This window comes from Leucoraja erinacea, chromosome 13 (assembly GCF_028641065.1).
Source record: "Leucoraja erinacea ecotype New England chromosome 13, Leri_hhj_1, whole genome shotgun sequence".
In the NCBI taxonomy this organism is placed as follows: Eukaryota; Metazoa; Chordata; class Chondrichthyes; order Rajiformes; family Rajidae; genus Leucoraja; species Leucoraja erinaceus.
In genome coordinates, this window is record NC_073389.1 from 2,795,264 (window position 1) to 2,807,809 (window position 12,546).

At 45.1% G+C, this 12,546-nt stretch overlaps 1 protein-coding gene across 1 annotated transcript in view; it reads left to right on the forward strand.

The window, feature by feature from the left end:
- Positions 1-223: 223 nt before the first annotated feature.
- LOC129702532 (plexin-C1-like) overlaps positions 224-12,546 on the forward strand; it is a 28,675-nt gene continuing 16,352 nt past the window's right edge. Inside the window, exons 1-7 of the mRNA XM_055644278.1 lie at positions 224-1,047; positions 3,313-3,374; positions 6,439-6,578; positions 7,634-7,822; positions 9,551-9,641; positions 10,415-10,606; positions 10,716-10,871. Of these exons, the coding sequence (XP_055500253.1) occupies positions 942-1,047; positions 3,313-3,374; positions 6,439-6,578; positions 7,634-7,822; positions 9,551-9,641; positions 10,415-10,606; positions 10,716-10,871 (936 nt within the window). The 5' untranslated portion in view covers positions 224-941. The remainder of the gene's footprint in view (positions 1,048-3,312; positions 3,375-6,438; positions 6,579-7,633; positions 7,823-9,550; positions 9,642-10,414; positions 10,607-10,715; positions 10,872-12,546) is intronic.

Sequence of the window (12,546 nt, forward strand, 5' to 3'; positions counted from 1 at the left end):
ATTGTAATTGCTTTATCTATCTGTTACAGACTTACAACATATAATACAATAATATTAAAGTTCTGATCTTGAGAATATCACATTTTTGAATTTTCAAGGCAATCTGGGTGTTAGTATAATTACTATTTCCATCACAACAGTCAATTTTGTAATTAGCTACAATCAGGTATTTAAGTAATTATATACTTTAATTTCAGGCCATCCAAGTAAGATGGTGCATATTTGTTTCAGAATGCTTCAACCTATAATAACAACATTTCATTCAGTTCTCTTAATTTTTAAGAAAGTTAGGGGCTTTTGACTGTTCTCGATCACAGCTTTTGTGTTAAGTCGATGGAAAAGCAATGGGGAACGAGATGCTAATTTCCGAGTATGAAAATGACCATAACTTTTTTAATACTGAAGATATGAAAGTGAATTATGTATCACATTATATTTATTTTTATGATTTATCTGATGGGATAAATTGCAGACTTGATTTTTAAAATCTTAAAATTTTGTAACATTCCTAGATAGATTCTTGATTAGTACAGGTGTCAGGGGATATGGGGAGCAGGCAGGAGAAAGGGGTTGAGTGAGAAAGATAGATCAGCCATGATTGAATGACGTAGGAGACTATATGGGCCGAATGTTCTAATTCTGCTCCTATCACATCACCTACGAGCTTTCTAAAGCTACGTCCTTCTATTCTGAGGCTGTGGCCTCTGGTCCTAGATTCTCCCACCAGTCGAAATATCCACTCTATCCCCTCTTTACTGTGTTCTAACCTATAAAGAGGTTTGTCCATTTTCCGTTATCAGCATTGCCAATTCTCTGTTCTCTAGGATGAGAGAGCTGTTTTATACGTGTCAGTATTTCGGTTGGAATTTAAGATATTTGCACTTTTAAAAATAAATGCATAAACTCACACATGCACGAGTGGTTAAATTAACGTTGTGACAATGTGCTTTCAATTGCAGTTTGATAATGAGCGAAGGATAATTCCTGTGAACCTTATCTATACTAATGATGCCAAAAATATTATTGACAATCCAAACAATATCACAGGTAATTAGATGTCCATCCAGCATTTTATAAACTGACTAAAGGGCCTGTCCCACCAGCATGCAACTCCATGCGGCAAGCGCGACCTAACGTGGTCGCTTGAGCCGTATGGCCTCGCGGGGACAGTCCCACTTCGATCGCCAGAGCCGTATGGAGTTGTGCGGAGCTGGTCCCGACATCGCGCGGGGCTCCGAAAAACTGATCGTGTTAAAAAATTCTGCACGGCAACGGCCTGCCGGCCCGCAGCCGCCTTGGCGCCCTACGCACCGCCTCTACGGGCGTGCGCACTGTCTCGATGCCGTACGCATAAGTCACGCGCGAATTTACCGTGGACTTCGCTCGAACTTCACGTAACTCACTCGACCTCCGCGCGGCCCCTGCTTCCGGTTTGGTCGCGCTTGCTGCATGCAGGTCGCATGCTTGTGGGACAGGCCCTTTACTCCCATGTGTGGGTGTAGAATGGCTGTCTCTCTTGACAGGCTCATGAGCAAATATGTTGCAAACATGAGCAAATTTGCCCACACCGGCCAACATGTTCCAGCTAGACTAGTCCGACCTGCCTACGTTTGGCCCATGTCCCTCTAAACCCGTGCCATCCATGTACCTGTCTAACTGTTTCTATCCATGTCCCTGTGTAACTGTTGTGATAGGCCCAGCCTCAACTAATTCCTCTGGCAGCTTGTTCCAGACAACCACCACCCTTTGAGTGAAAATGTTACCCCAGATTCCTATTAAATCTTTTCCCCATTCATCTTAAATGTAAGTCATCTGGTCCTTGACCCTTGTTACCAAAACTGCAGTTTGCTCTCTTGTACAATAAACCCTAATTTTAACGGATCCCTTTATAATAGATTTGGGTTATAGCGGACAGACCTGCCACGCCATCCCTGACTCACACCACCTCCCCTCCGCTTACAGCCCTGGTTCCAACGCCTCCCCCAGCTCGCAAGGTGCAACATCGAGACCTTCACCCACCGCATGATCCAGTGGACACGGTTGTTGTTGCGGCTCATGTTGTAGCCTTGGGGACAGCGCTTTCTTCAGGCCGCCGCCACCGACGGCGTGCGCGGTCACCCTGGGGCTCCGTCCCCTCTCACCAGCTGCTGCTTCTTCCTGTCGGCCGGTGCTTTGCCCACTCCCTCCTCCACCACCCCGTCCTCCTTCTCCCGTTGCTCCGTCCACTCTAACGCTCCTTCCTTCACTGCCCTCTTTTCATCCATCTCCCTGGGAGTCACTGACATACTCCACCTGGGAAGATGCCGATGGCTGTGAAAGAGAGGGAGGAGGCGTTGGTGGAGGAGAGAGCAGTGGAGCGGTGGAGGGGACAAAGCATCAGCTGACAGGAAGAAGCAGCAGCTGGTGAGAGGGGAGGGAGCCCCATGGTGACCAAGCGCGTCCAGTTGGTGGCTGGGGCCTGAAGAAAGCGTTGTTCCCAGGGGCTACAACATGAGCTGCAATAACAGCCGTGTCACTGCACTGTGCGGTGGGTGAAGGGCTCGCCGTTGCACCTTGCGAGCTGGGGAAGCGTTGGAACCAGGGCTGTGAGGGGAGGGGAGGTGGTGTGAGTCAGGGATGGTGTGGGCAGGTCCAAAGGGCTCGCTGGTGCAGACCAACGGCATCGACACCTAGTTTTAATGTGAAACGATATAAAAAGCTGGAGTAACTCTGCAGACTGAATCAGTCTGAAATAGGTTCCCGACCCGACACGTCACCTATCCATGTTCTCCTGCCTGAACTGCCTTGTTACTCCAGCACTTTGTGTCTTTTTGTATATTAACCATCATCTGCAGTTCTTTATTTCAACTACATACAAAGATAATCCTTTACTCGGTTTAGTTTAGATACAGCGCGGAAACAGGCTCTTTGGCCCACCGAGTCTGCACCGACCAGTGATCCCCACACATTAATACAATGCTACACACACTAGAGACAGTTTACACTTCTACCAAGCCGATTAACCTACAAACCTGTACGTCTTGGAGTGTAGGAGGAAACCGAAGATCTCGGAGAAAACCCATGCTGTCACGGGGAGAACATACAAATTCCGTACAGACAGCACCCATAGTCAGGATCGAACCCGGGTTTCCGGCGCTGCAAGCGCTGTAAGGCAGCATCTCTACCGCTGTGCCGCCGTGCTGCCTTTGTCGGTTATAGCGTACAATCGGCAATAATGGACAGCATTCCCTCCTCCCCAATGGTCTGTTATAACGAGGGTTTACTGCATTGTGTTTTTGCATTCCCGTTGTGTTAAACTATCTGTTTTTACAGTTTATAGTTGTGATGACCGGAAGGCAGACTGTGTTTTCTGTACGCCACAAAAAAGTTGCACGGTAAGGAATATTCTCTTTTAATTAATTTTTAATGTTGAGATTGTGTCAATATAACTTTCACTGAGTCTTGCATTTCGATATGAATGACATACATAAATTCTAAATTTCAGTTCCACCAAAGCTAGATACCGGAAATGAAAAATAAATTCCTGGAGATACTCAACAGATCAGGCAGTATCTGTGTAGAAAGAAACAAGGTTAATGTTTCAATAGGACTATTCTGATGCAGGGACATCAAGCTGAATTGTTAACTTGTTCTCTCTCCGTGGATGCTGTCTGACCCCCCGTAGTGCTTTCCAGCACTTTTGGTTTCAGTAATCTAGGATGGAGAAAATGTTCTAGCTGTTTCTTATTATTCCATAAATACATTTTTTGTTTTTCTTGAGATTATGGTGTATGGAAACGAATGTTTATGATCATAAACATGATTCCAGTTCAAATCACACCAATAGCTTAATTTAGTAAATCAAGGGTGGTATGGTGGCACGGTAGTAGAGTTGCTGCCTCACAGCACCAGAGACCCGGGCTTCATCCTGACTACAGTTGCTGTCTGATGGAGTTTGCACTTTCTCCCCATGACCTGGGTGGGGTTTTCTCTGGGATCTCTGGCTTCCTCCACACCCCAAAGACGTACAGATTTGTAGGTTAATTGGTTTCGGAAAAATTGTAAATTGTCCCTCGTGTGTGCAGGATAGTGTTAGTGTGCGGAGATTGCTGGTCGGCTTTGACTCAGTGGGCCGAAGGGCCTGTTTTTGCACTGTACCTCTAAACTAAGGGAACAAAATATAGGTTATCATAACGTTAATAGAAAAACATCAGCAGTTGCTTCCCTTACAATTTTCCTCTCCACAGAATTTCAGAGATGCCAGTTCCATACATACCACACTTTAGAGGTGTATAAAACTATGAGAGGAATAGATTGGGAAGATGCACAGAGTCTCATGCCCAGAGTAGGGGAATCGAGGACCAGAGGACATAGGTTTAAGGTGAAGAGGAAAAGGTTTAATAGGAATCTGAGGTGTATGGAACAAGCTGCCAGCGGAGGTAGTTGAGGCTGGGACGATCCCAGCATTTAAGTAACAGCTACAGGGGTACATGGATAGGACTAGAGTCATATGGTCCATGCGCAGGCAGGTGGGACTAGTGTAGCTGGGACATATTGGCCAGTGTGGGCAAGTTGGGCCGAAGGACCTGTTTCCACACTGTATCACTCTATGACTCTTTGACATACATACAATCTTCTTGAGGCCAATTATGTGGCATATTATCAAATATCTTTTGCAAGTGTATATGTATCAAGTCAGCTACATTCCCTCATTAATCATCTGCATGACTTAATCACAATGATTTGTCTTGAACAAGTCAGTTCTGGCTTCCTCTACTTGATCCACATAATCCACTTGTTGACATGATCGCTATTTAGAACTTGCCTCATGCTAAACTGACCCATCTGTCCTGGTTTTATTCCAACAACCTTATTTCAACAAAGTTGTTTACGTAGGCAGATTTCCAGTGATCGGGCACCATCCCTGGACTTGTAGTTGTTTGAAAGGTCAAAGCCAACCTTTAATTTCCTCACTTCACAATTTAGCATGCATTCCTCGTGACTAAGTAATCTCTCCACGTTGTGCAGCTAGCTTTTCTAATCCCTGCGTATAGCACATCCAGAATTATAATTTCCCTTTGCTTTGTGTAAGAAAGAACTGCAGATGCTGGTTTAAATCGAAGGTAGACACAAAATGCTGGAGTAATTCAGCGGGTCAGGCAGCATCTCTGGATAGAAGGAATGGGTGTCGTTTCAGGTCGAGACCCTTCTTCAGACTTGAATAAGTCTTCAGTAACTCTGCGGGTCGGGCAGCATCTCTGGAGAGAAGGAATGGGTATTGGTGCAGGTCGAGATCCTTCTTCAGCCTTGAAGAAGTCTTCAGTCTAAAGAAGATTCTCGACCTGAAACGTCACCCGTTCCTTCTCTCCAGAGATGCTGCCTGACCTACTGAGTTACTCCAGCATTTTGTGTCGACCTGTTTCCCTTTACTTTGTTGAGCTTCTGGCGAATACTTTTAGACTTTACAGATACAGCACGGGAACAGGCCATTCGGCCCACCAAGTCCACGCCAACCACTGATCCCCGTACACTAACACTATCCTACACACACTAGGGACAATTTACAATTTTTCCTGAAGCCAATTAGCCTACAAACTGCACGCCTTTGATGTGTGGGAGGAGACCAGAGCACTCGGGGAGAACTTAGGTGGTCACGTGGAAACATACAAACTCCAAACAGACTGTCAGGATTGAGCCCGGGTGTCTGGCGCTATAAGGTGGCAACTCTCCCGTTGCGCCACTGTGCCGCCTCCTTTTGTACCTCAGCCACGTCCTCTGCCCTCCATCAGTAGGCTCCCTTTTAGATCTCTCGTTAACCCTGGTTCTTTTCCTGCAACCCTACTCTTGTCCACATGCCTACAGAACATGTTTAGTTTCTGCCGGGCTTATCTCACACTCTTGCGTTGCCTCTCTTATTTCCTTTTCCACTTCCACTCTGAAAGTTATGTAATCAGTCAGGTTCTCATTTATGTAAACAACTAGTCATTTGCCACATACTTTTATTCTGCTCTGTAGTTTTAGCTTCCATTTTTCTATCATGCTTTGGGCATTGACTTTAATTTTCCTGTGCTTCTCCCTAATAAGAAACTTTTTCAAACTCACTAGCTTTGGGGGAGGCACGGTGGCGCAGCGGTAGAGTTGCTGCCTCACAGTGCCTGAGACCCAGGTTTGATCCTGACCATGGGTGCTGTTTGTATGGAGTTTGCACATTCACCCCGTGACCTGTGTAGGTTTTCTCTGGGAGCTCCAGTTTCGTCCCACACTCCAAAGGCATACAGGTAAAAATTGTATATTGTCCCTGGTGTGTAGGATATGTTCGTGTGCGGGGATCGCTGGTCAGCATAACTCGGCGGGCCAAAGAGCCTGTTTCTGCCATGTGTTTCGATCTATACACTAAACTAAACTAAATTAATCTCTGCCACCTAGAACTGGTAATTTATAACACTCTTCTTGTGCTAGGATTCGATCGTTACGTCTATAAATCCAGACCGCGTGGCCTCATCAGAGAAGAACACATTGAGCATTGTTGGGGAAAGGCTAAATGTTGGATCGAGAGCTTCACTGCAGATCCATGGGATGGCCGACCACAGTGCAGACATGTAAGTGAAAACAGTCACAGACTGTGATGTTTTACTGATAGTCAACCCTTTTTGAATCTTATGGAGTAATCAACAGAAATTTAACACGGTATGCAGCATTCACTATCAAAGTTGAGATAACCCAGATATGCTTATTTAAACAAACATGTACAAATGGTGCAGTGGGTCGAGCTGCTGCCTCGCAGTGCCAGACACCCGGGTTCGATCCTGACCTCGGGTGCAGTCAGTGTGGAGTTTGCAGGTTCTCCCTATAACCACGTGGGTTTCCTCTGGGTGCTCCGGTTTCCTCCCACATCCCAAAGACATGCGGGTTTGCAGGTTAATTGGCCCTCTGTAAATTGCCCCCCTAGTGTGTTGGGAGTGGATACAAAAGTGGGATAACATAGAACTTCTTGCTTAGTACGGGTGTCAGGGGCTACGGGGAGGGATCGGGTGTTAGGAGGGAGAGATGGATCAGCCATGATTGAATGGCAGAGTAGACTTGAGGGGCCGAGTGGCCTAATTCTCCTCCAATCACTTATGAACTTATGAACTAGTGCGAATGGGTGATCAATTATTGGCGTTTACTTGGTAGGTCGAAGGGCCTGTTTCCATGCTGTAGCAACGATCCAATCAATCAATCCATCTATCGATCAATCGATCAATCAATTTATCAATCAAATACTCGATCACAGTAATACTGTCCATTAAAGTAGATTTAAAGTTTAAATTAGATATCCCTGAGCACTGGCACCATGCACTGTTGGAATCATCAGATTATTCACTTCTAGTTACCATACATCTTCCTGTCATAGAGGCAACTTCTGTGTCATGTTCTTACAAAGGGTCTGCCCCCAATGGAAACGTGTCTATTCTTCAATGTTCCTGACAACGTCTATGGTTTGTTTTCAATGCTGGGGAACAGATACCCAAATGTGCCCTGATTTGCAAGCAGATAATGAAGGCCAAATAAAGTGTTTCCCCAGCATCAGTTGTTCCCCCTGTCAAACACTGAGGTCATGGAACTTGGCATTGCAATAAAATGTTGTTTCTTTTTTGGACATTTCTACTTCCAGATCAAACGATTGCACGATTGTGAACAGCACTTTGGTGAAATGTGTATTACCAAAGGCAATCCATGGCAAGAAAACTGTGTGCTTGTTATATGATTCTGAAGAGGACTGTGCGGCCAACAGAACTGCTTTCCTGGAGTATGTCACCAACATCCGTGTGACTGAGATTCACCCAGCAGTATCCTGGCTTGAGTAAGTATGGCAGCAGTGTTGCAAGGGATGGAATGGTAATGCTATTTTCTGAGTTGCTTCAAATGGTATTCTGACTGATTGTACCTTGCAGGAGATAGAATCATTGAAAATAGGTGCAGGAGTAGGCCATTCTGCCCTTTGGGCCAGCACCACCTTTCAATATGATCATGGCTGATCATCCAACCCGTTCCTGCTTTCTCCCAAATCCCTTGATTTCATTAGCCCTAAGGGCTCTATCTACCTCTTATAAGGAGATTATTCATGTTGAAGGCCAAAATTAGGTAGCAAGATGTTCGGAGGGATCGGTCACTATCCTCATAATCACAAGCATGGCATTAATGATGGGTCACCAAGAATGAAGGGGGACCACGGTGGCGCAGCGGTCACTGTGGTGCAGCAGTAGAGTTTTAGGGCAGTCACGGGCGCTGTCTGTACGGGGTTTGTACGTTCTCCCCGTGACCTGCGTGGATTTTTTCCGAGATCTTCGGTTTCCTCCCACACTCCAAAGACGTACAGGTTTGTATGTTAATTGGCTTGGTAAATGTAAAAATTGTCCCTCGTGGGTGTAGGATATTGTTAATATGTGGGGATCGCAGGTCGGCCTGGACCCGGTGGGACAAAGTGCCTGTTTCCACGCTGTATCTCTCAACTAAGCTAAACTGATCTAAACCAATAAACTCAGCGTGGGGGGGCTGCCGAGAAGAAAGGGGAAGCAGGCGGGGGGCAGGGGGGGGAAGCCCGCTGCCATGTGCGGCAGTAGGCAGTAGATACGACTGTTCACTACTTTGTAACTTTGTCGGGGGCCAGACACGTGGCCACACTTGTGCACTGCCCAGGTTGTAGGTAAAACAAAGATTTTCACTGCACCTAGGTACCCATAGAAACATGTGACAATAAAGTATCATTCACTCAGTGATTTAGATTACCGGCATTATGGCAAGGCCTGGAAATGGGAAACCACAACATGCTCTTCGAGAGTGGGGGGTAAAGGGAATTTGGACACGATGGTGCAGCGGTAGAGTTGCTGCCTTACCGTGCCAGAGGCCCGGGTTCAATCATGACCATGGGTGCTGTCTGTATGGAGTTTGTAAGTTCTCCCTGTAACTCGTCTCCCTGTCCCACACTCTAAAGATGTACAGGTTAATTTGTTTTGGTAAAAATTGTCCCTCGTATGTAGGGTAGTTTTAGTATGTGGTATGTACGACAGGCCAGAGGGTCTGTTTCCAGGCTGTATCTCTAATATCTAAACTCAAAATCTGATGTCAGGGATGTTGGTTTGTGTGATGGTCTAGACTGTGTCCACAATTTGCTGCAATTTCTTGTGGTCTTGGATAGAGCTGTTCCCAAACCAAACTGTGATGCATCCCGATAAAATGTTTTCCACAGTGCATCTGTAGAAGTTGTTGGGAGAGTTGTTGGGAACATGCTGAACTTCCTAAGCCTTCTTGGGGAATAGAGATTAATTCCAAAACAGTAAGATTTTATTTCAAATAATGATCAATGTTACACAAGGTAACATTGATATTGATCACCAGGATATCAATGTCAAATGATATTTGATATCCCATGTCAAATATCACACATTACGTAGGAAGATGCAAACATATATTAGTCTGGCCAAAAATGCCAAATCTTAGTCTTGTTTGAGACAGAGGGACCCCCCCTGTCCTCTACTAATATTTATCTGTTATTGAAGTCTTGATTTCTTCTTTCTGTTTTTATTTACAGTGGAGGACGAAGAATGACAATAAGTGGCAAAAATTTTGATGTGGTTAAACAGATGCAGATATCATTATCTGAAGGTCGCAGGTCATGGATTGTAAGTTCATTTTATCTTCCTGTTCCTGAAAGGTGCATTAAACATGGAATAACTGATTTTTCAGATGGTGACATTACAATTTAATTTGTAGGTGAACTCTGTATGTTAATGCTGGAGTCATAGTCATAGAGTGATACAGCATTGAAACAGACCCTTCGGCCTAATTTGCCCACACCGACCAACATGTTCCATCTACGCTACTCTCACCTGCCTGCATTTGTCCATATCAGAATCAGAATCAGAATCAATTTATTTGTCATTTGGACCCCTGGAGGTCCAAACGAAATGCCGTTTCTGCAGCCATACATAACACACAAATAGACCCCAGACACAACATAATTACATTTAACATAAACATCCATCACATAACTGTGATGGAGGCCAAATAAACGTATCTCTCCACTGCACTCTCCCCCCCCCCCGATGTCAGAGTCAAAGTCATAGCCCCCGGCTGGCGATGGCGATTGTCCCGCGGCCATTAAAGCCACGCCGGGTGGTGCCCGTCCAAACCTACTATTCATGCACCTGTCAAAATGTTTTCTAAACCTTGTGATAGTCCCTGCCTCAACTACCTCCTCTGGCAGCTCGTTCCATTCACCCACCATCTTATGTGTGAAACAGTTACCCCTCAGATTCCTATTAAATTTTATTCCCCCTTCACCTTAGACCTATGACCTCTGTCCACAAATCTGTTCTGGGCAAGAGACTCTGTGCGTCTACCAGATCTATTCCTCTCATGATTTGATACACCTTGCTATCTGTTTGTTGTCTAGAATTGTTCAGCTGATCAAGGGACCTGGACCTGTGAATCTCCATTTATGCAAACTGGGATTCCAGGCAACTACTCTGTATTTTTTCGCCTCTGTGGATCTGAGCAGCAAGTCAATATGATATACCACGAGAATCCTATATTTTACAACTTCACAAAGGTTATTTACGAAAATCAACTCCTGATAACAGTGATGGTAATAAAAAGCTCTTTCATTGTCTCAGTTGCTTGACATCCACAGCTCACTTATTTTGAGGCATTCTCTAACTTTTATTTCTCCATTGACAATTTTTTTTATTTTGCAGCGAAAGAAAGATAGTTTAGATCTTTCTAAAAGTGACGTTAAGATCTTCGTTCCCAGGGGTGCAGACGGTCCGTTGGAATGTAACATTACAGCAGTGATGGCCAACAAAATAAAATGTGTATTAAACACAAATGACATTTCAATATCAGAATTAGAGGTACATTCAAAGGATTGTTTTTATTTGTGGTATTTTAGTGGTGAGATCATTCTTTGCACCGTCTCTTGTCATAGAGCGTGGAATCAGGCTCTTCAGCCCAACTTGCCCTCACCGGCCAACATGTCCCATCTACACTAGTCCCACCTGCCTGCATTTGGCCCATATCCCTCGAAACCTGTCTGATTCATGTATATAATTTTTCATGGAGGTAATTAGTAGAGTGGATAAGGGAGAACCAGTGGAGGTGTTATATCTGGACTTCCAGAAGGTTTTCGACAAGGTCCCACATGAGAGATTAGTATACAAACTTAAAGCACACGGTATTGGGGGTTCAGTATTGATGTGGATAGAGAACTGGCTGGCAAACAGGAAGCAAAGAGTAGGAGTAAACGGGTCCTTTTCACAATGGCAGGCAGTGACTAGTGGGGTACAACAAGGCTCAGTGCTGGGACCCCAGCTATTTAGAATATATATTAATGATTTGGACAAAGGAACTGAATGCAACATCTCCAAGTTTGCGGATGACACGAAGCTGGGGTGCAGTGTTAGCTGTGAGGAGGATGCTAGGAGGCTGCAAGATGACTTGGATAGGCTGGGTGAGTGGGCAAATGCATGGCAGATGCAGTATAATGTGGATAAATGTGAGGTTATCCACTTTGGTGGCAAAAACAGGAAAGTAGGCTATAACCTGAATGGTGGCCGATTGGGGAAAGGGGAGATGCAATGAGACCTGGGTGTCATGGTACACCAGTCATTGAAAGTAGGCATGCAGGTGCAGCAGGCAGTGAAGAAAGCGAATAGTAAGTTAGCATTCATAGCAAAAGGATTTGAGTATAGGAGCAGGGAGGTTCTACTGCAGTTGTACAGGGTCTTGGTGAAACCACACCTGGAGTATTGCGTACAGGTTTGGTCCCCTAATCTGAGGAAAGACATTCTTGCCATAGAGGGAGTACAGAGAAGGTTCACCAGACTGATTCCTGGGATGGCAGGACTTTCATATGAAGAAAGACTGGAAAGACTCGGCTTGTACTTTCTAGAATTTAGAAGATTGAGGGGGGATCTTATAGAAAAGTACACAATTCTTAAGGGGTTGGACAGTCCAGAACAAGGGGTCACAGTTTAAGGATAAAGGGGAAATCTTTTAGGAATGAGATGAGAAAAACATTTTTTACACAGAGAGTGGTGAATCTCTGGAATTATCTGCCACACAATGTAGTTGAGGCCAGTTCATTGGCTATATTTAAGTTAGATGTAGCCCTTGTGGCTAAAGGGATCAGGGGGTATGGAGAGAAGGCAGGTACAGGATACTGAATTGGATGATCAGCCATGATCATATTGAATGGCGGTGCAGGCTCGAAGGGCCGAATCGCCTACTCCTGCACCTATTTTCTATGTTTACCTGTCTAACTGCTTCTGAAATATTGGGATAGTCCCAGCCTCAACTATCTCCTCTGGCAGCTTGTTCAATACACCCACTACCCATTGTGTTAAAAAGTTACCCCTCAAATTTCAATTAAATCTTTTCCCCTTAGACCTTTGTCCTCTAATCCTCAATTTACCTACTCTGGGCAAGAGACTCTGTGCATCTAACCCGATCTATTCCTCTCATGATTTTACTTCGGAGTCACGTGAGTGACTACGTGAAGACCCCGCCAGCACGCATCCGCGGCATATC